We start from the raw sequence: 22,532 nt of genomic DNA, 5'->3' as shown, positions 1-22,532 counted from the left end.
GGAAATCGAGAAAAAACTCAACAACTCGTTAGTAATCCAATACGAAAGGACAAAATGGAGAAACGAACAAACCACAGGGAGCGAAAAAGAAAGACTTCCTGAAAATAAATATACTTACCAAGATGATCCTGAAAAAACGCTGGAGGAGCAGGAGGACGGAGATAAAAAAGCCAAGTTCAACGTGAACGACATACCGTTCGAGGATGACGCGAGGCCTTCTTCAAGTATGTCACAATCATCAGAAAAAGTAGAAGAGACTAAAAATTCCTCTAAAAAAGGAAAGCCGCGAGTAACCAATAACGTGGCAGTGAATCTCATCGACATATGCAAAGCACGTACGCTACGTGAAAAAGATGAGAACAAAGAAAACGCAACAGAAACTATTAATTTAGCCGACAGAATCAAACATGTCAATAAAAGAACAGCAGCGGAAAAGAAACAACTGCCGGAAACGGAACCTAAGAGACAGAAGCAAACAAATAAAGAAACATCTGCGAGTGCAAAAAAGGGCAGACGGAACACACTCGAGCAACCCGAATCAAAAAAGGAGCTTAGACGTTCCGAGACGTCTCGTCGAAGCCCCTTGGCTGGGGTAATGAAGCCGGAGGAAAAAACACCCGCAACGCCAAAACACGACACAGAGCGGGGAGGCAGCAAGGACACGACAGCTGACGACAAATCCTTGCCACCTACACCCAAGGTGGTAAAGCGTCTCAAGATCCTGAGGACCGAGCTGAAAGTGGACGACAGCGGAAGCCAGTCCAGGGTGGTAATCCTGGGACGATGCCAGCAGGACGACGACAGCGATGACAGCGGGCTGGAGCCTACTGCAACACCTGTAAATAAATAAATAGTAATTAGTTATATTTAGTTATAGGTAACACAAAAGTGCACTTAAAGGCGAGATGCCTATGGAATGCTGCGAGCATTCTTTCTTTTCTTTTATTTTATATATTTAGAAACATGTTTAACTTACGGTTAATCGCGGTAAAGCGCGAGCGAGAGAGCTCGAAAATACAAGTAGTGCATGAAAGTGTAGCTTCACTGCACTTTCTATACTTGTAGGACTTGCACTTTCCTACACATTTAGTTATTATTGATTTATTTCGTTACCATTGGAAATGTATCCATTTATTTTATTTATTTCACACGCGGAAAGGGTAAAAACCCGATATTAGCGTAGAACTTTTATTTAATCAACCTGGTTACCCTGAGCGTAAGCGCGAGGCGGCGGCGAAGAGTGCGCTTGCGTTGAGCCGCCGATGGAGCGAGCATAGTGGGGGAAAGGTATATAGGGAAGAACCGAGAGAGGAACAAGGCTTTTCGGTTGAGTAACATCGAGTATACATCTCATGATCGGAAGTCGAGTATAGCAGCTTTTGTTCGAATAACAGCGAGATAGATAATTCTCGCGAGCGAAAGTACGTTGTGATAGGAGAAACGTTCGGGCGAAATTTTGTCGCGAATAAATCCAGGCGTAATCCTGAGAGGACTGAATGACGCGTGCGACGTGCGTCATCGTTTGGTATTGTGATAATTAAATCCAAAGACAAAACCTGTGAACATATATATATATATATATATTTGTTAAATATATTTTATTCTATATTTTAAACTAAACTAAAAGTGAAGTTACTTACCCTGGTGAAATCCCGATATCCTGGAAGTCCGTGAAATCCTGCGTCTGTGGTGATCCTGGAATCCCGCGAAGACCTGAAACAAAAGGAAAAGGGCGTTTAATAAAGGTAATAAGGGAAAAGTGAGCGCGCATATAGCATACTTAGCTGGGAAAAAGTATTGCGTCATTACGACGTGTCACGACGTGTCGAGGCAGCCATCTTGGAAACAGTTGGTCGACACAAAGGAACTGCGTAGTTACGGCGGCCATTTTGGACACCGTCGACAGCCGACAAAGGATTGATGCGCAGTGACCGGAATAAACAAAGCATCCTTGATCATTAGAGGTGATATGATCTGGCGACCGTGTATGTAAGGTAAGAGATATCAATATTATCTCAATCTGTAGTTCTCGCCCGTGTATCGTCCGATCACAACCTCACTCACACCGACTGGGGAGCGACAAATGTAACCCCCCAGGAGAGAGGAAAGGGAAAGGACGGCTGCAGGAAAGGAACCGGCGGGGAAACAGCTCACCCTCCGCGGACCCCAAATCCAACACCGCGACCGTAGAGGACAACCCGATAATGGAGGAAATCGGGGTGGAGAGAATGATCATTGAAGCATGACCTGCATCCTACAGACGAACCTTAACCACTGCCAGCGAGCGCAGGACCTCGCACTGCAGAGCGCAGCGAAGTGGGGTGCAGGTCTTATAGTGGCGGCGGAACCCTACAGGATCCTTCAAAACTCAGATTGGCTGGGAGACGACACGGGCACGGTGGCAATCATTTGCTCTGCTGGAGCTACGCAGACTTGCCGCCCTGTATCCAAGGGCAGGGGCTACGTCATCGGTAGATGGGAGAAGCGGATCATCGCTGGGTGCTACATCTCCCCGAACGTCGATCTCGAACAATTTGAGGAAACAATCGGGGAATTGGGCGCCCTACTAAGACAGTGGATGGCAACTGAGACGCTGGTGATGGGAGACTTCAACGCAAAGTCGGCTGCATGGGGGTCTCCCACAACTAATGCGAGAGGAGAAATCCTGGGCGATTGGGCGTCTAACTTAGGCTTGCGACTGGTGAACAGGGGAAGAACTCATACCTGTGTTCGCCACCAAGGGGGTTCGATTGTGGACCTAACCTTTGCCACCCCTGCGGCCATCGGAAGGATCACCAAGTGGAAGGTGGAGGCGGGAGTGGAGACACTGTCGGATCATCCGGATAGGCCTCCACGTCCCGCGACCCCCGGAAGTGGACAAAGAACACTTCCCGAGATGGTCCTCTAAGCGTATGGAGGTGACAGAGCTCAGAGCGACACTTAGCGCAGCAACCTGAGGAGAACTTAGCTCCCAAGATGCGGATCAGATGGCTGACTGGTGGAGGAGGCAGATGACTGGGGTCTGCGACAACGCTATGCCAAGGACGAGCTGTACGCCAAGGAAGAGGAGTGTCCACTGGTGGTCCGAGGAACTCGCTGCGTACAGGCGTAGCTGCGTTGTGTTGTAGCAAGAAGACAATTCACCAGAGCAAGGAGGAGAAGAAGTGTCAACGTGGAAGAGACCCTGGAAGCCTGGAGAGAGGCTAAACGGGTGCTGAGTACGGCGATACGAGCAGCTAAGGCGACGTCATGGAAGGGCCTCCTGTCCACTCTGGAGGACGACCCCTGGGGCAAGCCCTATAAATTAGTGATGGGCAAACTAAAACGCTGGGCCCCTCCAACTACCCAGACAATGGAGACTGCGCTTCTCGAGGAAACCCTGAACACCTTATTCCCAGGGAGACGGGAGGAGCAGCAGGCAAGAGAAGAAGGAGGTACCCATAGGGAACGGATGTACTTCGCTAGTGTTAACAGCGAGGAGCTACAACGGGCGAGGAAAAGAATGGAGGCCAAGAACACCGCTCCAGGCCTGGATGGGATTCCGGGGCGGGCATGGGCGGCGGCTTTCCCGGTGATAGAAGAGTCACTGAAGAACACCTTCGACCAGTGCTTCCGACAGGGATGTTTCCCCTCCGAATGGAAGAGAACTAGGCTCGTGTAGATCCGAAAGGAGGGCAAACCGGAGAACTTACCGTTGGCCTACCGTCCGATCTGCCTGATCAACGAGGTGGGAAAAATCTTTGAACGCATCGTGGTGGAGCGTATCCATTCCCACCTCTGCCTGCGGGGACCGGATCTGGCTGACGTGCAGTACGGGTTTAGGACTGGCCGATCGACTGTGGACATTTCCCGGGCAAGAAGCATCACGGAAGAATTCATCGGGGATGGGAGCGTTGCGATTGCGGTCTCGCTGGACATCAGGAACGCGTTCAACTCCCTCCCGTGGGACCATGTTAGGGAGGCGATGGGCTTCTTTAGATTTCCAGCATACCTGCGGCTGATTATCGACTCCTACCTGTCGGACCGCTGGGTGGAGTACCCGACGGAGGAAGGCACCATTGCGCGGAGGGCGATTGTGGCGGGGGTTCCGCAGGGATCGGTTCTTGGACCTATCCTGTGGAACTTAGCGTATGATAAGATACTTAGGGCTGCGCTTCCGACCGGGGTAAGACTCATCTGCTACTGTGACCGGTCTTTAGAGAGTAACGCGTGGTACGTATCACTCACCAGTCCCCAGGTTGCAACGCTTTCGCCAAGTTTCATCAGTCGCCAGGTATTTTAACCAGTGGAAATACCAAGGTTTGGTTGTTTGGTAAGTAACGATGGACAACTTTGGCCAAAGATCCTTCTTCGAGCCAATTTCCCTATTTCCTCGATTTGGACTTCCTTCTTTTTCTGTTTCAGGTCGCCGTTGGACATCGATGCACCGCCCGTAGGATCCGGATTCATCGACAGGACAACCATTCACAAGGATGGTCAACTCAACCGATTAGGATTGGGTAAGTATCACAGGTAAGTAACACTTGATTTTTATTGTCACTAACACGTTATATATATTTAATGAAATTATGATTTATTACAGGGAATCTCAATTAAATTAACTCGCGCTGTTTTACTATGGCAGGTAATAACGCGGTTACAATTCTCGCACTTATATCACGTCACGTTTCGTTACAAGTTTTGTCGCGTTCGCGTCAACGAGTTTGAACGTGTTTTTTCTACGCGGTACGATGGTGTGAGCGGAAGCCCCCATCGCCGAGCGATCCTTACGCGTCGGGATTCGGAGAGTCTAAAGCTCTCGAGTCTTCGGATCGCCGCTTCTTATACTATGTCTCCCCACTACTGGGTCACCGGCCAATCCGTGTCCTCCGCGCTGGCAGTCGTTCAGCGCCAATCGCGCGTCAGGCGTCTCGTTATGGTCCGCGCTCGCCGCTGGGTAGTCACCTAGTTATCCCCACCACGCTCGCGCTAGCCAATCGTATCATTTCCCTTTTCGCGTTCTTAGCTGACGCTTCGCGTATATTACAATACTTAAAACTAACTGTACATATATATTTACATAGTTACACACTTCAATCATTCAGTCCTTGAACATAATGCTGATAAATTAATATTATTAATTGACTACAAACCGTGATTATTTTTCACAACTAAAAATAACGTCAATTAATAATTCTAATAAAACTAAAAATAAATATCATCTGTCTGCTTGCTTTAAATTATAAAATAATTTCCAATCAGTGTCTTTATTTTTCAACACCTGTTTATGATTGATTTTTCATTACGTTAACTCAAATTAATTTCCTAACTGAATTAATGATTGGAATGTGTCTCAAATATTTATAAGATTACGTCATTAGAGTTTTATAACGATTCGTCAACTTTCGTTTATTGACCTCGCACTGATCATACGGATCGTTCTCTAATTCTTTTCTTTTTATTTTGTTTTCATATTTTCCAACGTTACAAACTTATTCTAATTATTAAAAGATTATTATTAATTATATTACGAACCTCTGTTCGTACGCTCTATCGTGCGTATATTATAATTAATGTTTCAACTCAAAATAACTCTAGGATTTATCTTTCCTTTTAATTTTAAATCAAAATTAATTATTCCTTTTGCGCTCTTATTATTTAAATTAACTATTACTCTTGCGCATTCTATAATTAGAATCTTATCAAACCTAAAGTTTGCTAAACAAAATAAAAACAACTTATTCTTTTATTCAAAACTCTATCTTTAAAACTTAAGTCTGTTTTGCTCTATCTTTAAATATTTATATTATTTTACATTTTAACTTTATTTAACTTTTTATTCCTTTTCCAATTATAATTTTAATCATAATTCTTTTTTCCTTTTAAACTTTATAATTATTATTTTACATAAACTTATAATTAACTATATACATTTCTCTCTTTTTATTTACAGGTACCTTGGCTTCACTCCTTGGAAGATCCAGGTCTCGGCTCTGCTGCTGAAACGGGAATATTCGAGCTGTGAGCGCCTGTCGGTCGCACTACGCGGATGATACCCTGGTAATCGCAAAGGGTGACGACTGGGGGGACGCACTCCTTAGAGCGGAGATAGCGACTGAGTTGGTGTTAGGAAGAATTGAGAGTGTGGGACTCACGGTGGCACATGAGAAGTCTGAGGCACTGTGATTCCACAAGGCTAGGAAGAGGCCCCCTCCGCGATCCAGCATTAGAGTGGGGCGGGGGTTGATCAGCGTGGGCTCGCAGATGAAGTATCTGGGGCTCACGCTGGACAGCTCCTGGAGCTTCACGGCCCACTTCTCGCGACTATCCCCAAGAGCGGATAGAATTATCGCGGCCCTTAGCAGACTCTTACCAAATTTGAGGGGACCGGGGGGGGAGAACTAGGCGACTCCTGCGAGGAGTGGTTGTCTCTGTTGCAATGTACGGGGCCCCGGTATGGGCAGCAAACTTGGAGCGATCGCGACGGGCTACTGCTGTATTAAACAGGATATCGGGAAGAATGGCTATCCGTATCATTAGGGGGTACCGGACCATATCCTACGGGGCGGCTAATGTACTGGCGGGAACACCTCCGCTGACGGTGCTTGCGGGTATGTATGCTGCACTGTACAGAGAGGTCAAGCGTGTGATGGGGAAGGATACCCCCTGCACTAAGCGGGGTAAGGAGGTCCTGAAAATGCGCCTCAAAGGCAAACTGTTGGAGGAATGGAAGGAAAGTGTGGGCGAGGCCAGGGCGGACGGCCGAGGTATTACCGGAGCTGTCCGCCCTGTCCTCGAGGAATGGATGAATAGAGAATGGGGAAGTCTAACCTTCCAAACGACGCAGGTGCTCTCTGGACACGGATGCTTTGGAGAGTACCTGTGTCGTATCGGCAAGGAGCCTTCCGAGAGATATCATCACTGTGAATAGGATGAGGACTCGGCCCAGCACACATTGGAGAATTGCGTTGCGTGGAGCGAAGAGCGACTAACATTACGAAAAGTCGTAGGCGAGGATCTGGCCCTTTCGGCTGTGGTCCAGGCGATGGTGAGTGCGAGAGAGAAGTGGCAAACGGTTAACCACTTCTGCGAGAGCGTACTCACGCGGAAGGAGGAAGCCGAGAGAGCGAGAGAGAGCGAAAGAGTGTGTGCACGAGGCAGAGGAAGGAAGAGGAGGAGGCACGCGGCCCCATAACTCTATGGGGCTCGCGTCTCTTAAATTCTAGTTGGAATGTCCACATAGAAGTCGATGATGACGGGAGGGAGCGGGGGATGTGGCCGCTTGCCTCCCGCGACCCCTTCCCTCGGCTGTCCCCTCATCCTCGTAGCGGCATGACGGGCGCTTATCGGTTCGCGACATTCCGCCCTGGGATCTGGGGTGGGGGCACGGGGGTGCCTCCTACCCTCAACAAAGATCCCAGGGACGAAGAAGGGGAGGCAGAGTAGCCCTATCCCTCCTGTATAAATGACTGACCGGGACGACGCGAATGCGATCGCGCAAGTCCCCGGAAGCTAATGCTCACGCGGTCCCCGGGGACTTATCACACGCGCGTGGTGACGGCTACCAACTGGTTTTTAGCTGGTATTACTGGGGTCCACCCTTCTGGTGGATCCACGAGTCCAGCAGACCCCTCATCTCTCCCCCGAGGTTGAGGACATGCGCAAATGCATTTTCCAGTTGCCGAAAAAAAAAGGTTGGCCTGCAGTACTCTACAGGCCATCCTAAGCCGGCTCATTGGCATCCGTTCCCGTCGCTACTTCCATTGCGGCGTGATCTACATCTTTAATGTCTTCCCGAAGGCGCTGCTTTTTAGTTCCACCCTCGGGAAGCTTTTCTTCCTCTTCCCGTTTGGTTCGCACGGTGATTGCAGCCAGTCGTGGTTCCTTACGTTGCCTGCCTGGCTGCTGTTGTTTTGCTGCCGTCGCTGGAGGCTTCTGCAGCTGGGGCAGCTACTGCTGCCGCTGCCGTCGCCCCTTTTGTGGGCGCTTGGATCTCTTTTGCCCTACGCGACACCACTTCCGTCCAAGTAGCCGCAGAAGTTGACGGCCGCTGTTCCGTTTTCTGCGGGACAACCGTCTTTTTCTGCGGCTGTGTCGCCTTGCCTTTCTGGGGCAGGGTTTTCGTCGTCCCCGCTCCTTTCCCTTCCCCGCTCGCACCAAGGTCTCCGGACCTGCCGCTATGGACCGCAACCGGGCCACTCGGACGTTCTCCGAGCTCGGGCCGGGGGCGGTGGTGTTACGACTGGGGTGCGAGGGCCAGAGCTTTGCTCTGGCGGCTCAGCGTCACGATCGGCCGCCGGGGCCGCTCGAAAGTATTTCGAGGTCTGAGCCCGGCGGCGAGAGTACGACCGCCAGTTGGCAGCGACCGCTTCCGTTCCGAAGCGGCCAGCTGGCGGCAGGAGTGTCCCCGACCCGGAAGTGATTACTGGTAGGGGACGGCTGGTCGCTACGGCGGTTAGTGTAGGGCCGCGGAGCGGCGACCCTATCTGACCCGTCCGTGGGCCCCCCCGGGTGGCGCCGCCCGCTACGGTACCCTCATTGTCGGAGGTGAGGGACCCCCGAAAACCCACGCGAGGCGTTAAAACCTCGCGTGGGCCAGTAAGGGGCTGGGACCCTGGGCGGGAGGCTCATTAGCCTCTCGTTCTGTGGTGTATGTTTACCCCCCGTGGAGTACCATGGGGCCCGGCTGGGGAGTGTGGCCGGTCACGTTTCGGGGCACTCCCCGGACGGTGTGGGTGTACCCGGTTGACGGAGCCGTAGCGGAATAGTGGGATTCATAATGACAGAAGCAAATAACATACTCAACACGAAGAGCGGGGAGAGGAGAGTAAAGGGGCCAGACCAGGCCCAAAGTCCTCCAAGCCGAAGGTTACGGACATCCGCAGAGTGTCCGTTCGGGTTTGCAGGGAGGAGGTCATCATACCTAAGAGATATATCCAGGAAGTGGTGGAAGAGTCTCTTCCTAAGAAAAGGAAGCAAGGCCGCTCCTCCACGTACGGGGATAGCGAAAGGCTAATGGCCAGACGAGCCGAAGAACGGCTCAGAAGGGAGGAGGAGGAAGAGCGAGAGATGCTTGACTCAAAGCTGCCGTCCTCCGACAATCAAGCCTGGCAGCGACAGGAAGAAAAAGTAGCGAACTTCCTAGACGATCTTAGGGAAGCCCCACTGGTGGACGGGTCAGCCCAGTCGTTAGACCAGGCCACTGTCTTGGGAAAAAAATTAAGGGGACTGTGAGAAAAAAGCTCGTAGATGCGGTTTGTTATCTTCAAGCCGCAGTGTCCACCTTCGCCATTATAGCTCGCCCGGAGGCAAGTGCGGCGACCAACGAGAAGGATTGTGAAGTCAAGGTTCTCCGCAAACAGAACCGCATTTTACGGTCGGAGAACCTCCGACTTCACAAAGGAAATAATAGACGTCTGTTGGCGAACGTTGGAGGCGCGAGAGGTGTCAAGGACACCCCACCCCCCTCATATGCTGAAGAAACTGCAGACATTAGAGACGGAGGAGAACACGGAGAGGAACATGTCCCCTCCTTCTCCGCCGGATAATGCTGCAGTCCCCATAGAAATTGACCATGTGGAAGAGGCTTTCCCGCCGCCTGCACTTAGACCCCCCATAAAGGGGGTAGTTAAAGTGTTGGGGGATTACCCCCTGCAAATTAAAACCGAGGAGGATCGCCGCGCATATTTAGCGCCTCCTCGGCAAACGCGAATGAGGGGCGTCAGAAAGGCCCCTCAAACCGCTCCAGTGACGAATGCCCCACCCCCCGCGAAACAACAACTCCAGGTTGCACGAACCACAAAGAACATCGAACCCGAGGGGAGTAAGGGCAAGAAGAAGAAGAAGAAGCCGGCTCCAGAGGCGAACAAAGTTCGCAACACGGTGGCGGCAACCCAGGGCCCTTCTTTTTCCAAGGGAAGGGACAGCGCCGATACAGGCAAAGCAGCAGACTACATTGCCTGCTAAAAGCTCTCCCTCAATCCCGCAGCCTTCAACCACCCAGGAGACCTGGGCGAAGGTTGTGGGCAGAAAGGAGGCGAGAGCCAAGAGGGCACCCACATCCCAGCCCTCTGCACCCTACGCGAGAATAAGTGGCCGCGCCCAAAAGGCTTCCCCACCTCTCGAAGAAAGGAACAGAGGGAAGGCCGGCCCCAGCGCCGTAACGCGGAGGCGCAATAAGACTGCGAGGACGGCGGCCATCACCCTGACCTGCCCGGAGGGGCAATACGGGGAGGTCGTGAGTCTAGCCCGGCAGAAAATCAACATGTCGGAGCTAGACATCGAGACCGTGAAGGTCCGCAGAGCCGTTACCGGGGCCCTCGTGTATGAGATCCCCGGTAAGGATAGGATCCAAAAGGCGGATCTCTTTGCCTCCAAGTTGAGGGAGGTACTACAGGAGAAGGAGAGAGTCCGCGTAGTCCGCCCCGTAAAAAAGGGCGTACTAAGAGTACGCGGGCTCGATGAGTCCATCACCACACAAGAGGTGGTGGGGAAGATAATCAAAATCGGAGGCTGCGAGGCCTCCGAGATTAAAACCGGTAATATCCGGTTTTTACCGGGAACTATGGGGACCCTATGGGTCCAATGCCCGAAGACGGCAGCCGAAAAGGTGGCTGAAGATCGGGCGGATAGTGGCCGGGATAGAGCTGCTTAAGACACGGCCCCTCCAATGCCATAGATGCATGGAGAGGGGCCACGTACAAGAGAAGTGCAGTAGCCCAGTAGATCGCAGTGGCTGCTGCTACAACTGCGGCTCGCCCGGCCACAAGGCCAATACTTGCACACAGAAAACAAGATGTGTTCTGTGTGCAGAGGCCGGAAAACCGGCCAGTCATAGGGTGGGCAGTCAAAACTGCCACCCTAAAAAGAAGGAGGAAAGGAAGAAGGGCGCAAAGCCTGTTCCTCCCAAGGAGGTGTCAAAGGAGGGCCAGAAGGGTGTGCAAGCACCCAGCAAGTCCTCCTTAGAAGTTCAAGTGGAGGCTCCTAAACCTCAGAGAAAACTCAGAGGGAAAGGAGTCTCTCTGGATAAGAAAAAGGAGGTGAAGAAGAATAAGGCTCCACCGGCCAAAAAACCGGAGGGGCTTAATAATGCCAAGGCTCCCCCGTCCGAGAAAACGGTGGAGCCCATGGATGTTGTCAGGGAGGAGGCCAGTAGCTCATAAATAAAATGAGCAAGATAGGTCTCCTCCAGACCAACTGAAACCATTGTGTGAGGGCCTAGGACTTGTTCCTGCAGAGGAGAGATGTGGAGTCGACATTGCCGCCGAGCCGTACAAAATCCCCCCCGACCATCCGTGTTGGACGGCGGACGACTGCGGCTCGGTGGCGATTACGTGGAGGCAGGAGGCGGGCTCTCCCCCTTGCTTGAAAGTGAGCAGTGGGAGGCACATAGCCGTCGAGTGGGGCCCACTATGGCTGGTGGAATGTTACATCCCCCCAAGTGTGGACTCTGCCCAGTTCGGGGATATCCTCGACGAGATAGCATAACTCGTCCAGAGGAAACTCCCCGAACCGATTATCGTGGCCGGGGACTTTAATGCTTGGTCAGGCCATTGGGGTTCTCGGCTCACGAATCGGAGGGGCAGAGTCCTGGAGGATTGGGCCGCGGTACTCGGCCTTTGTATAATAAACAAAGGCACGAGGAGCACCCTTGTACGTCCGCAGGGGGAGTCCATTGTCGACTTGACATGGGCATCACCCTCTGCGGCAAACAGGATTGACAACTAGGGGGTGATGGACCAGGAGACCCTATCGGATCATTTATATATCCGAATGAGGGTGGACATTGCCCGCCAGTGAGTGCTCAACCGCGCCCAAGAGGGGGATGGAGCCCAGCCAAAAAGGTGGGCCCTAAAAAAGCTTGATCCGGACAGACTAGTGGCTTCCGTGCTCTCGGTAACCTGGCCGAGCACAGAAACGCCGCTAGAGGTAATCGACCAGGTGGAATGGCTCGGGGACATCATGGTGAAAGCATGCGACTTCGCCATGCCCCGGGCCAGACCGAGGTCGCGCAGAGCGGCGTACTGGTGGACGGAGGGGATAGCGGAACTTCGCCGCACCTCCGTCCAAGCCAGGCGTCGCTTAACGAGAGCGAGGAGGCGCGGCCACGCCGAGATCACGGAGGAGGCGCTGGAGCGTCACCGCGAAGAGAGGAACGCTCTAAGCGCCGCCGTTAGACAGGCCAAGGCAAAGGCATGGGATGAGCATATGCTCACCCTAGACTCAGACCCCTGGGGGCACCCATACAAAATTGTCATGGGCAAATTAAGATATTGGGCGCCCTCAGTGACGGAGTCTCTGGACCCTCGGGTCCTCGAAGAAACGCTCTCGACCCTTTTTCCGATGGCGGAAAGGGTTCCCGAGTTGTTTGATCAGGAACCTATAGAGTGGAGCGAGGACCTTGGGGTTACGGAGACTGACAAGGGGACATTACGACGTGATACCAATCGATTTGAACGAAATTCGTTGTAGCGGTAGGTATTGATGTCGAGTAATATTGGGTAAAAGGATAAGATGCGCCTCTCAAGCATTTGTGAGAAAACCGAAAATGAAAATTTTGAGCGCGTTATAAGCGAAATGACGCTAAAACTAGCCGCCTTGTAGTAGCCGCCGCGCCGCTGAAGTGGCAACGGCGCGGCGCAGCGAGTCAGACGCGTGTAACGTGTATATCGCGAGTCACAAATGTTTGAATTTGCAGGTATAATTTTCTGCAGCTAAAGGAAATAAAAAAATAAATACACATTTTTATAGTTATGGATCCAATTTATCGAACAGTCTTCAAATCGGGTGCTAGATAAACTTATTAACGTTTTAAGAGAATAAACGGCATTCCAGTTCTCCGATGTTTACATGCCTTGTTCGATGTTTTCGCAGTAAAAATAAATTATGAAAAGTATAGTTTCTTATGGTTTTCGGTCTTCTGAATCGAATGGTGTTTGTTAAAATTGGGAGGTGAACGAATTTATTAATGTTTTTTGCAAATAACCGACATAGCGTATGCCAATTTAGACGTTCATCAATCTTTGCATGTCTTGTTCGATGTTTTCGCAGTAAAAATGAATTATGGAAAATATAGTTTCTTATGGTTTTCGATCTTCTGAATCGAATGATGTATGTTAAAATTGGGAGCTGAACGAATTTATTAATGTTTTTAGCAAATAACCGACATAGCGTATGCCAATTTAGACGTTCATCAATCTTTGCATGTCTTGTTCGATGTTTTCGCAGTAAAAATAAATTATGGAAAATATAGTTTCTTATGGTTTTCGATCTTCTGAATCGATTGGTGTATGTTAAAATTGGGAGCTGAACGAATTTATTAATGTTTTTTAGCAAATAACCGACATGGCGTATGCCAATGTACACGTTCATCAATCTTTGCATGTCTTGTTCGATGTTTTTGCAGTAAAAATAAATTATGGAAAATATAGTTTCTTATAGTTTTCGATTTCTGAATCGAATAGTCATGGGCGTCCGCAGAATTTTTTCCAGGGGGGGCATATCACTTTCAGATTAATTTTAAAAAATGTATACTTTAATATTTTTACATCTTTTAGTATTAAAGCTTTCTCACCGTGTCAAGGTAGATGTAAATCGAGAAAGATTTTTGTTTTTTTTGTTTTTTTTTGTTTATTTTTGTTTTTTTATATTTTTTATATTTTTTATATTTTTAAAATTTTTTGTATTTAAAAAAGTTTTAAAATTATAAATTTTTAAAAATGATTTTAACCTCAATTCTTCTGACTGCGAGTGAAATGTGGACTCACATAAGGCATTAGGTGTGTAAGCAACGCACAGTATTCCAATGTGCTTTGGAATTCCATTGGTGGAGCCCTAGCAATTGGTATTATCGGTATTTTATCGCTTTGGTGACTTACATCGTCTTCGAAAATAAGATTCCTCAAACCTTTTACCTTGTTTCTCTGACATTTTTCACATTGCTTTAATAATTGGGCGATGCCCATGCGGCAATACGGCATGTCATCTTCGTCGAAAGAAATAAAGGAACTCGTCGCGATAATATAGGCCCATGTTAAAATATGCGTGCCGCAATTATTTACTGTTCTCGAAGAGGAATTTGTTTGATCGGGAATATCGATGGGTGCAAATAATTTCCACTCTTCCCACCGAATTTCTCGATGCGGCCGGCAGTGATGATCTATGAAAGCGACAATACCGTCAAGAAGCAAATTCGGCGGTTCCTGTAGCAAAGAATCAATATAAAGAAAACATTTATGATTTAAATTAACAATTAACATTGTCCAGTGTAACCTTTGCCGGATGTGCACTGAGAGTAGCCATACATCAGTTTTCCACACCTTTATCGCTTTATCGGCCCATTTAGTGAAACTTTTGGCCAGTTTACCGTTTAAAATTAATTGTTCAGAAACAAAAGTTTCGAAAATTTGTATATTAAATTCATTGTTTATTGCGATATCTTGAACAAGCAGGCAGAAACAATTTATGATGTTGTCGTCGAGTTGCATGTTTGGAGAGAGTGTCTGCCAACTTGACGGGCTCATTACGATATCGTATAAATAATGTGAAATGTTTGGAAACCTGTTGGATATGTTAAAATAATTCGCAGAAGATTTTTAGCCAACTCAGATGTTCCTTTCTCTGATTCTATTGTTACCTTGTGACCGGTTGACTATGACTCGAATCAACAATTTTATAATATTTGCCTCTCTGGCTTATTTCACGAGGTATCAAGTACTCTGACTCACCTTATACAAATGTTCCCTTTCAGGTTCTTTATGTCGCCAGCAGTTTTGACCACCAAACTGCAAGGTTGGACCGGAACGTCAATGCGCCACGCCGACAAATTTCCCCTCGAGTATAAGCGCCGAGTTCTCGTACACCTTCTCGCTCGATCACCGTCGTTCCCTCTCACCATATGCCGCAATATAAGTTAACGACGGACAAGGACTGGACAGTAAAAGGTTCAGCAGGGAGAAAAAGTTCAAACACGCACTTCGATTCCAGTAAATATAATATTATTTATTATATATGAGGAAATTTTCCTCTCATATGAATCCACTGGATCCACAATGTTTACACAGGGTAACCTTGACCCCAAGGACGATGCTGTGCGACGTCTCGCTACAGTCAACACTATTTTCCACACGGGAAGTTCACGTTTTATGATCACGATTTATGTATACGTACGTCACAATGACGACGTTTATTAATATGTTCGCTCAGCGCCGCGGTAAAGCGTGACGATTCAATATAGAACGGAGTCCATGCACGAGGCAGACAAACACTCGCTTCGCGGTTGCACGAATTATGCTGACCCGAAAGTATATCCAGCTTTGTTAGAAACCGGCAGAAAAATATCTCCGAATCGACCAGACTGACACGTTCAGCTAACTAGCTTTATTTAACGAGAACGTATCCTCGGGACAACGACTGTCTTGCTAATATTATGAGTTCCCGTACGAACCAACTTTACGTCGGTTGACCCGCTACTCAGACATTACGCCGACTGACCCCGAACAACGCGTGGTCCTAGCTTATATAATGTTTAGCTCCGCCCTCATTATGCTACGGAGCATCGCCATCGTGCATACACTCTGAATCCGAGTGAACAAAATTAATACGCGACAAAATTTACCCGCGTCTGTCTTGACCTTCACACTGACAATCTCGATCTCTCATAAATTATCAAGTATTAAATAATCCATGTCAATGTTGATCTTCACACATATTATCGAGTATAAATTATTACATGTCAATGATAACCCCTCAAATAATATCGAGTATAAAATATAATATGTCATTCATGACCCACAACAAATAATGACAATATAAATTATGTCATGTCAATCTCGATCCAACATGTCAATTATAATATGCCGGGCAAAATCAGTCTTGTATCATTATAAAAGAAAAATTGGAAGTATCATGTTATATCATTATTCCACAGAACCGCATACATAAGTCTGCAGAAAAACAGAAACGCTCCAAACATATGCATGCCTTTCTATTTACGTCATTCAACATCTCATAACATTCATATATATATTATCTAGCCCGTTCATAAAATCCGCGTATATAAACTAATAGGTTAATATCAATAAATAATGTATAAATATTCAATAATACTCTTAAAAAATTGCATCACTTTGAACAAAACAAAACAGGAATGACCAACAAATATCAGGATCATTTTTCGGTAAGTATTCATCAACCCAGATAAAATATGTTCTCCAAAAGTAAGTATAATATTATTCTAAGATAAAATATGTTTTGCAAAATTACTTAAATATTAAGGTAAGTATAAATAAAATTTGTTTTATATAACAAAAGAAATTAATAGTTTAAAAATTAAATAATAATAGGCTAGTATAAATTAACAAATTATTTGAGGAGTGAAATATTATTTAGGCGAACTAAACGAGCATTAAATCTTAGGTGATTATTGGTTATTTTGAATTTGTATTATTATTAAAAAATTTGTAAACGTTTCGACAGTACTCAGTGTCACGTCCGGCCGCTAAACATTTTTCATTTTCTTATGTTTCTCATACAAATAATTCTAAGTCCCTTAAGCGCTGTTTGAAAAGCGCGTCAGCGACGGCCATGATGCCTAACTCCGCCTAGTGCCTAAATGTGGCGCTGCGTAGCGCCTAGGAACTTTCCCACCACGGCGAGCGTTCCCACTACGGCAAGCGTCCCCCACCAATGGCCGCCGCAACGCCGAGCCGCCGAAACGAAGGACCTAAGATCAGTCCCAAACTTAGTCAGTTCTAATCGCGACTCCAACCAGAGCAGTTCTACTCCGAACGCTCTCTAACTCTAAATCCTAGTTCGAATTCTAACTCTAATTCTAAATCTAATAATAAGCTCTAACTCTAAGATTTGATTTCTTGTATTAAGTGCGTCTAGTGTTAACTTTAAATAAATTGTGTGTTTTATATTAACAATTCTAATATTTATTTGAAAATACAACCTCATCTTTAACCTCACGCGTTTCTAGTTCTACATCTTACATTTATTCTCAAAATCTCTAAATTCAGTTGTTTCTCCAGCGTGCACGTGTCGTATGGTTCCTTATTAAATAAACTATTATCGATTACGAATTCTAGGCTGCGATTTAGAGAGGACGAACCGCTCATCGTTGCTAAACAATTCACTTCTTCTATTAAATTCTGGAACCTGTAGTGACTGTTTCGAGAGGACAACCCGCTCACAGTTATACACCGAAACAATAACCGACAGTGAGGACCGCCGCACGTCGACTTATTGTGAAAGTAACGCAGTCTCCAGAATGTTCTATATGATTTATAATGCCTAAGACACGCCGTGCAGGAAGGAAGAATCAGCTTCGTCGAATAATCGCGCGTTATTACCACCCAGCAAAACCAAACGAATATTCAGCTATTATTGGCACAGATTATTACAACGATCCTGAATACGAGGCATTATTCACCAAACACGTGCTACTAAGAGAGTGGCCCGCGAAATTATCGCAAATCAACATCGAAAAACCTGAGTCCCCGCCAGTCGACATCCCAGAAAACGACCCCCGCAAATCCGGGTATCTCCAACGCAGAGCTGAAGCCTTGCACGAGCAATACGAGAAGCCACTCCAAAACATCATGGAACTGCCACCCACCAACTACAAGCTCGACTAAAAGGTAAGTGAAAGAAATATCTCTCGTCAACTTATGATCCTTCGGTCTCACTTAAAAATAACAATAACGTTCTACTTTAACTGTAAATGAACAACTTCTTCAACGGGCAAACCAAACTAAAATAGTACGTAGCTACAGAGTCATAAAAGTGAAACTCGGGTCATGATAGAAAAAAAAGGTCAGTCATAAAAGTGAAACTCGGGTCTGATAGAAAAAAAGGGTCAGTCATAAAAAACAAGGGAGCGATTTCTCTTTCCAAATTCTTTGGCTGGTTTCACTTTTCATGCTCGAATAAGAGAACGAATATTTTCCAATATTAACACGCTGTAATTGTTTAAACAATATATTACTCATGTGTCCGCGTAGTTTCTCCAACTATATTATTCCACCCTTTGAGGAGGAATACGAAACAATCGAGACTGTCGAGACGATTTATTGTCAACGTGCCACCGGATACATTCATCTAGGTACGGACGCCGCGTTGTGCATACGTTGTTACTTCAAATTAAGCACAAGCGAAAAATCTAATTGGGTAATTTCAGTAAAGCACCTCCTCATAATTGGCGAGTTGTCCACTGGAATAACGTGTTCCGTGTGTAATTTGAACAGATTGACACAAACTCGCGATCCACACCACCACTGTCTCATGTGTCAATCTAAAGTATCTCGACGGAGAAGAAACTCCCTACACGAACAGTGACGGCAATACAGTAGTGACTGTTTTCCACGCGATTAACAATTCGTTCGACAGGTACCCAGAATACCTTTAACTACACAACGCAAATTCGTGTTTCCTACTCACTCTCGTATCTATCCATTCTCGACGCGTGACCATATATTCGGATAGCCTCCGTCGCGGGCAATCCCTGGAAGTAAATCTCCGAAAAGCGACGTTGTCTTGCGCAATAGTCCGAGTACGTTGTTCGCGAAAATATACTCCGCGAATTATACCCCGCGACTCCGCGCGGACGTAACATCAGTCATCTTCAATACCAAAATAACAAGAATCATAATAAAATCAGTGATTTACATATTAAAAAATCATATAAATCTGCGCAAATAGGAACAGCAAAATAACATGTTCTTACATAAGTGTGATCTTTAAAAGAATAAAAACCATTGATCTACTAACGGTAAGCAGAAAAATGCGTTGACATAGCAAAAGTAATAACGAAATGTCTTTTCGCAATTATAAGACATTATATAATTGTGAGCAACGGACTGTAGCCCGAGAATAATTTAAATCACAAATACTATTTTAGAATAAAGTCAAGATAAAAAACAGTCGCTGGACAATGAGTTTAAATGAGCAATTGTTAACAAAATTCGTCGTTGGTAGGCGAAGAATGTGTTGGTCAATTTTCTTATCGCGTCAATTTGTTCTTATGAATCTTATACACAATTCTATGAGTCCAAAGTTGACAACTGCACAGATAGTTACAATTGTACTGTGGAATTGTTTAATGATCTTTATATATTAGGAATTCAAACAGTCAAATTATATATATACAATTACTTACAGATTATTAAACAATTATAAAAGTTCGTTTGTATAGCGGTATTATGTGTATGGTTGAACATGTGTATGGTCAGACATGGAAGTGATAAAACAACCAGCGTTAGAATGTTTATATTTATCCAAGAATTGTTTCTCGATGTTTCCATGGACTATGACTCAGACAATTTTCCAAGAATGTCAAAATAACTCTCGTCGAGCAACTCAGTGTCTTTGTTTGAGTTAATGCTATTTTTTTGTTCTTTAATGTGTATCATTTCGGATATTAACCTTTTATGATAATTTTTCTTACAATCTATAATTTTCGTATTGTCCCAATCAAAAGTGTGTCCTTCGTTTAAAATGTGTTCTGAAACGACTGAATGTCTCGCAGAGTCTAATTTGATGTTATTCTTGTGTTCTTTCAATCTGATCCCCAATTGTCTTTTTGTCTGTCCTTAATAGTTTAAAATATTGGTTAGGATAAAAAGAATAGACATAATTAACCCCCACTTGGTCAGGATCGACAAAGTCACACAAGGTAATTACACACATTTTATTGATACATATATTTTATTATAAATCAGGAAGGTTTAATGTGCAGCTGCTATATAATAGTATTTCTCCTTCATATATTAACTTTACATTCAAGCAAAATAAAATTTCTTCTACGCATAGTACAAACATATCGCATTCTGTTGGCGCGGACTAGAAAGATTATTAGAAAGATATACTAGACGAAAATAAGAGAACGTAGTCAAATAACATTTGCAAAATATTGCACGTAACATCATATAAACTTATTTAGTAAATCATTACTAATTTTTTCTTGTCAAAACTTGTAACGACACCCCCGCGTCATTCCCGACCGTCCACCCGTCGGAAGGCTGCGCCCGGCGAACACCGGCCGGGCAGGACAGCAGGCGCCGAGCGCCAAAATTAATCAAACCGTTAAACACGGTTAACCGAAAACGGCCTCGAGAACGAAGACACCCGACGCGCGCCGTAACAACCCGATTACCACTTCCCCCTCTCCCTCTCCTTCGATCCAGCATCCGGCCCCGTATAAAAAGAGAGCTCGCTCAGATATCGTTCCGACTCTGCCGTATCACCGAATCCTCCAAACCGAAGAATAGAGATCGAGGTAGACGCTTTCGCTGCCTCTGCGAAGATAGTCTTCGCACTCAAACCTCCGGCTTCTGAAAACCTATGTATCCGAGGTAGACGTGTCCGCTGCCTCTCCCGAGATTGTCTCGAGATATATAAATTCTGTCTCTCGCACCAAGCGCATCGGCGGCAGTTAGGTGGAGCTCCGCCACCTTTGCCGAGATTTCTCGGCCGCCGTTGCGTTCCCGCCTCGCGCGCTCACAAGCGAATTAGTGGACGGCCGTGGAGCGCCGTCCCTACGATATCCGCGAACCTCCGCGGATCCCCGCGCCACGGAACACACCGCGCGACGCCCGCCTCATATTATAAGCGTGCCGTTCGACCGCGCTCTCTTCGATATATCGAAGAGAGTGGCCGCTCTCGCCCGACGCGGTTTTTCTATACGCGCTGACGCACGCGCCGGCAAAACTCCGGCCGCCCCTCGCGTCGCACCGACACCCGCGCCTAGCTGTCGTGTAAACACAACCGCGCCGCGAGCCGACACTGATACACACTACCGTACGATTCGATACAAACACACACACACCGCGGCGATTTAAAGCCCGAGATACAGCTGTCAGCTGATCGCAAGACATCTACAGACGCGTGCGACGTACACACATATCTTCACACCACCCATACACGCCCACTTGTACATAACTACACATACATGTAATAAAGTTCGTTTTGTTTCATTATAATTACCGCGTTCGCTGTCTCACCCTTCACGAGCCCTGATCCCGACTGCGTTTTCCCGAGCTCGCGAAAGGCACCGTTACAAACTAAAGAAACTAATAAAATAACAAAATTGATATATCTAAATATCAGACAAAGTATATAACTGACTTAAAACTAATGTACGCAATATATGTTCAGTCTTTCTTGTCGTGCTTCAAGCACATTTTACCGTAGAAAACATCAAGAATCGTTTTAGCCGGATGATGCCTTCCTCGTTTTACTTCCTTCCTTCTTGGAAGCGTATGGTGTTCTCTCCAGCCTTACGCAAGGCTGAATATCTCTACCCGGAGTTGACGGGCGTTGAGACTGCGTCGGGACCATCTTTGGCACCGGTTGCATTTCCCCGGCCAAGGGGGCTTGTCGTGACTCCAAGGATGAGTGACTAGTCGCTTTCAAAGTAGAAATGTTAAGGCGCTTTGCAACATTCTCGACCTGCTGCTGCGCTGGTCTTTTCCAATCCACTACAGATGTGGATGGTTGATCCTCAGCAATCACGACCTCCTCATGAATGCTACGTTCCAGCTGTTCGACGCTGGATCCCTGAGGAAGGATTTTGTGAATGAAATACTCAATCGAGTATTCATGTGCATACCGCATACTGGGAGATGGAATCTCGATCCCCTCAGACGTGACCTCGGCATCAAATATCTCCTGCAATATAGGTTCTGTTACTGCAGGATCGAGTTGTATATTACTCGATACTCTCGGTTTATTTTGCAACGGTGTAGATGCAACTGCCAACTGGAAATCCTCTATCGGTTTAGGCTGTGAATTTTCCATCCTCGTATTATTTTCTTGTTGTTCATCCTTCTCGCAGCATGGATTTTTAGTGCTATATGAACGGAAAACTCGCCCGTCCTTCAAAAAATATTGCAGATTTAACGGTTTGACATAATCACTGGGATTCTGCAAATTCTTTACTGCGATAACTGAGGAAACAGAATACAACGAAGATCCTCCTTCATCCTTCAGTTCTACATTGTCCGTAATTATTTTAGACGCAGCAGAGTGACGAAAACTATTTACTACAGCATCCATAACCTCACTTATTTTCGATGATTCCTGACGATCCACGTTTTCTATCGGTTGAGAAACTGCCTGGGACAACCTGCGTTCTGCCAAGCACAGCGCTTTATACATTTCCACAGCCTCTCTCCTCTCCTCCACGGCCTCTAACCTCCTTGCAATTCGCGTTCGAATCTCCTGAGACAGGCGTGAAATTTCACTCGTCGACAACGAATCGGCGGACATATCCATCGCGATCGCGGTTATTCGCATTGTCTTGTGACATTTCCGCGACACTTTCTCTCACTAACTGACAAAAAGCTTCACTCAATATAAAAGACTTGTCCCTCGTCAGACAATAATCTTTATCCGTCTGAATTATTGCATTGTCCTTCACACAACCACTTTATTTTCGCTGCGCACGCACGTGTCGCCACCATCACGCTCCGTGGAAGAATGATGGCCGTCATCGATCACGATCCTACACGCAGTTTCCCCCTCCTGCATGTCACTAACCTCGCTTGGCTTGA

The 22,532-nt window shown here is 46.7% G+C and overlaps 2 protein-coding genes across 2 annotated transcripts; both read left to right on the top strand.

The window, feature by feature from the left end:
• Positions 1 to 2,242: 2,242 nt before the first annotated feature.
• LOC145943005 (uncharacterized) lies at positions 2,243 to 2,908 on the top strand. The gene has a single exon (XM_083050179.1). It carries the CDS (start codon positions 2,243 to 2,245, stop codon positions 2,906 to 2,908), a length of 666 nt encoding a protein of 221 aa, XP_082906305.1.
• A 3,591-nt stretch (positions 2,909 to 6,499) lies between these two features.
• On the top strand, positions 6,500 to 6,910 carry LOC145943002 (uncharacterized). The gene has a single exon (XM_083050178.1). The coding sequence runs from the start codon at positions 6,500 to 6,502 to the stop codon at positions 6,908 to 6,910; it is 411 nt and encodes a 136-aa protein (XP_082906304.1).
• The last annotated feature ends 15,622 nt before the right edge of the window (positions 6,911 to 22,532 follow it).

The sequence above is a fragment of the Prenolepis imparis genome, unplaced genomic scaffold (genome assembly GCF_030444845.1).
Source record: "Prenolepis imparis isolate NDT839.2.m4 unplaced genomic scaffold, iyPreImpa1.0 SCAF_11, whole genome shotgun sequence".
Lineage (NCBI taxonomy): Eukaryota > Metazoa > Arthropoda > Insecta > Hymenoptera > Formicidae > Prenolepis > Prenolepis imparis.
Note: the sequence above shows the minus strand (reverse complement) of the source record. Positions and strands in the feature narration are given on the sequence as shown.

Bases quoted from the DNA above. Each gene is read 5' to 3' on its own strand.
- LOC145943005 (XM_083050179.1), top strand. From the start codon at position 2,243: ATGACCTGCATCCTACAGACGAACCTTAACCACTGCCAGCGAGCGCAG.
- LOC145943002 (XM_083050178.1), top strand. From the start codon at position 6,500: ATGGCTATCCGTATCATTAGGGGGTACCGGACCATATCCTACGGGGCG.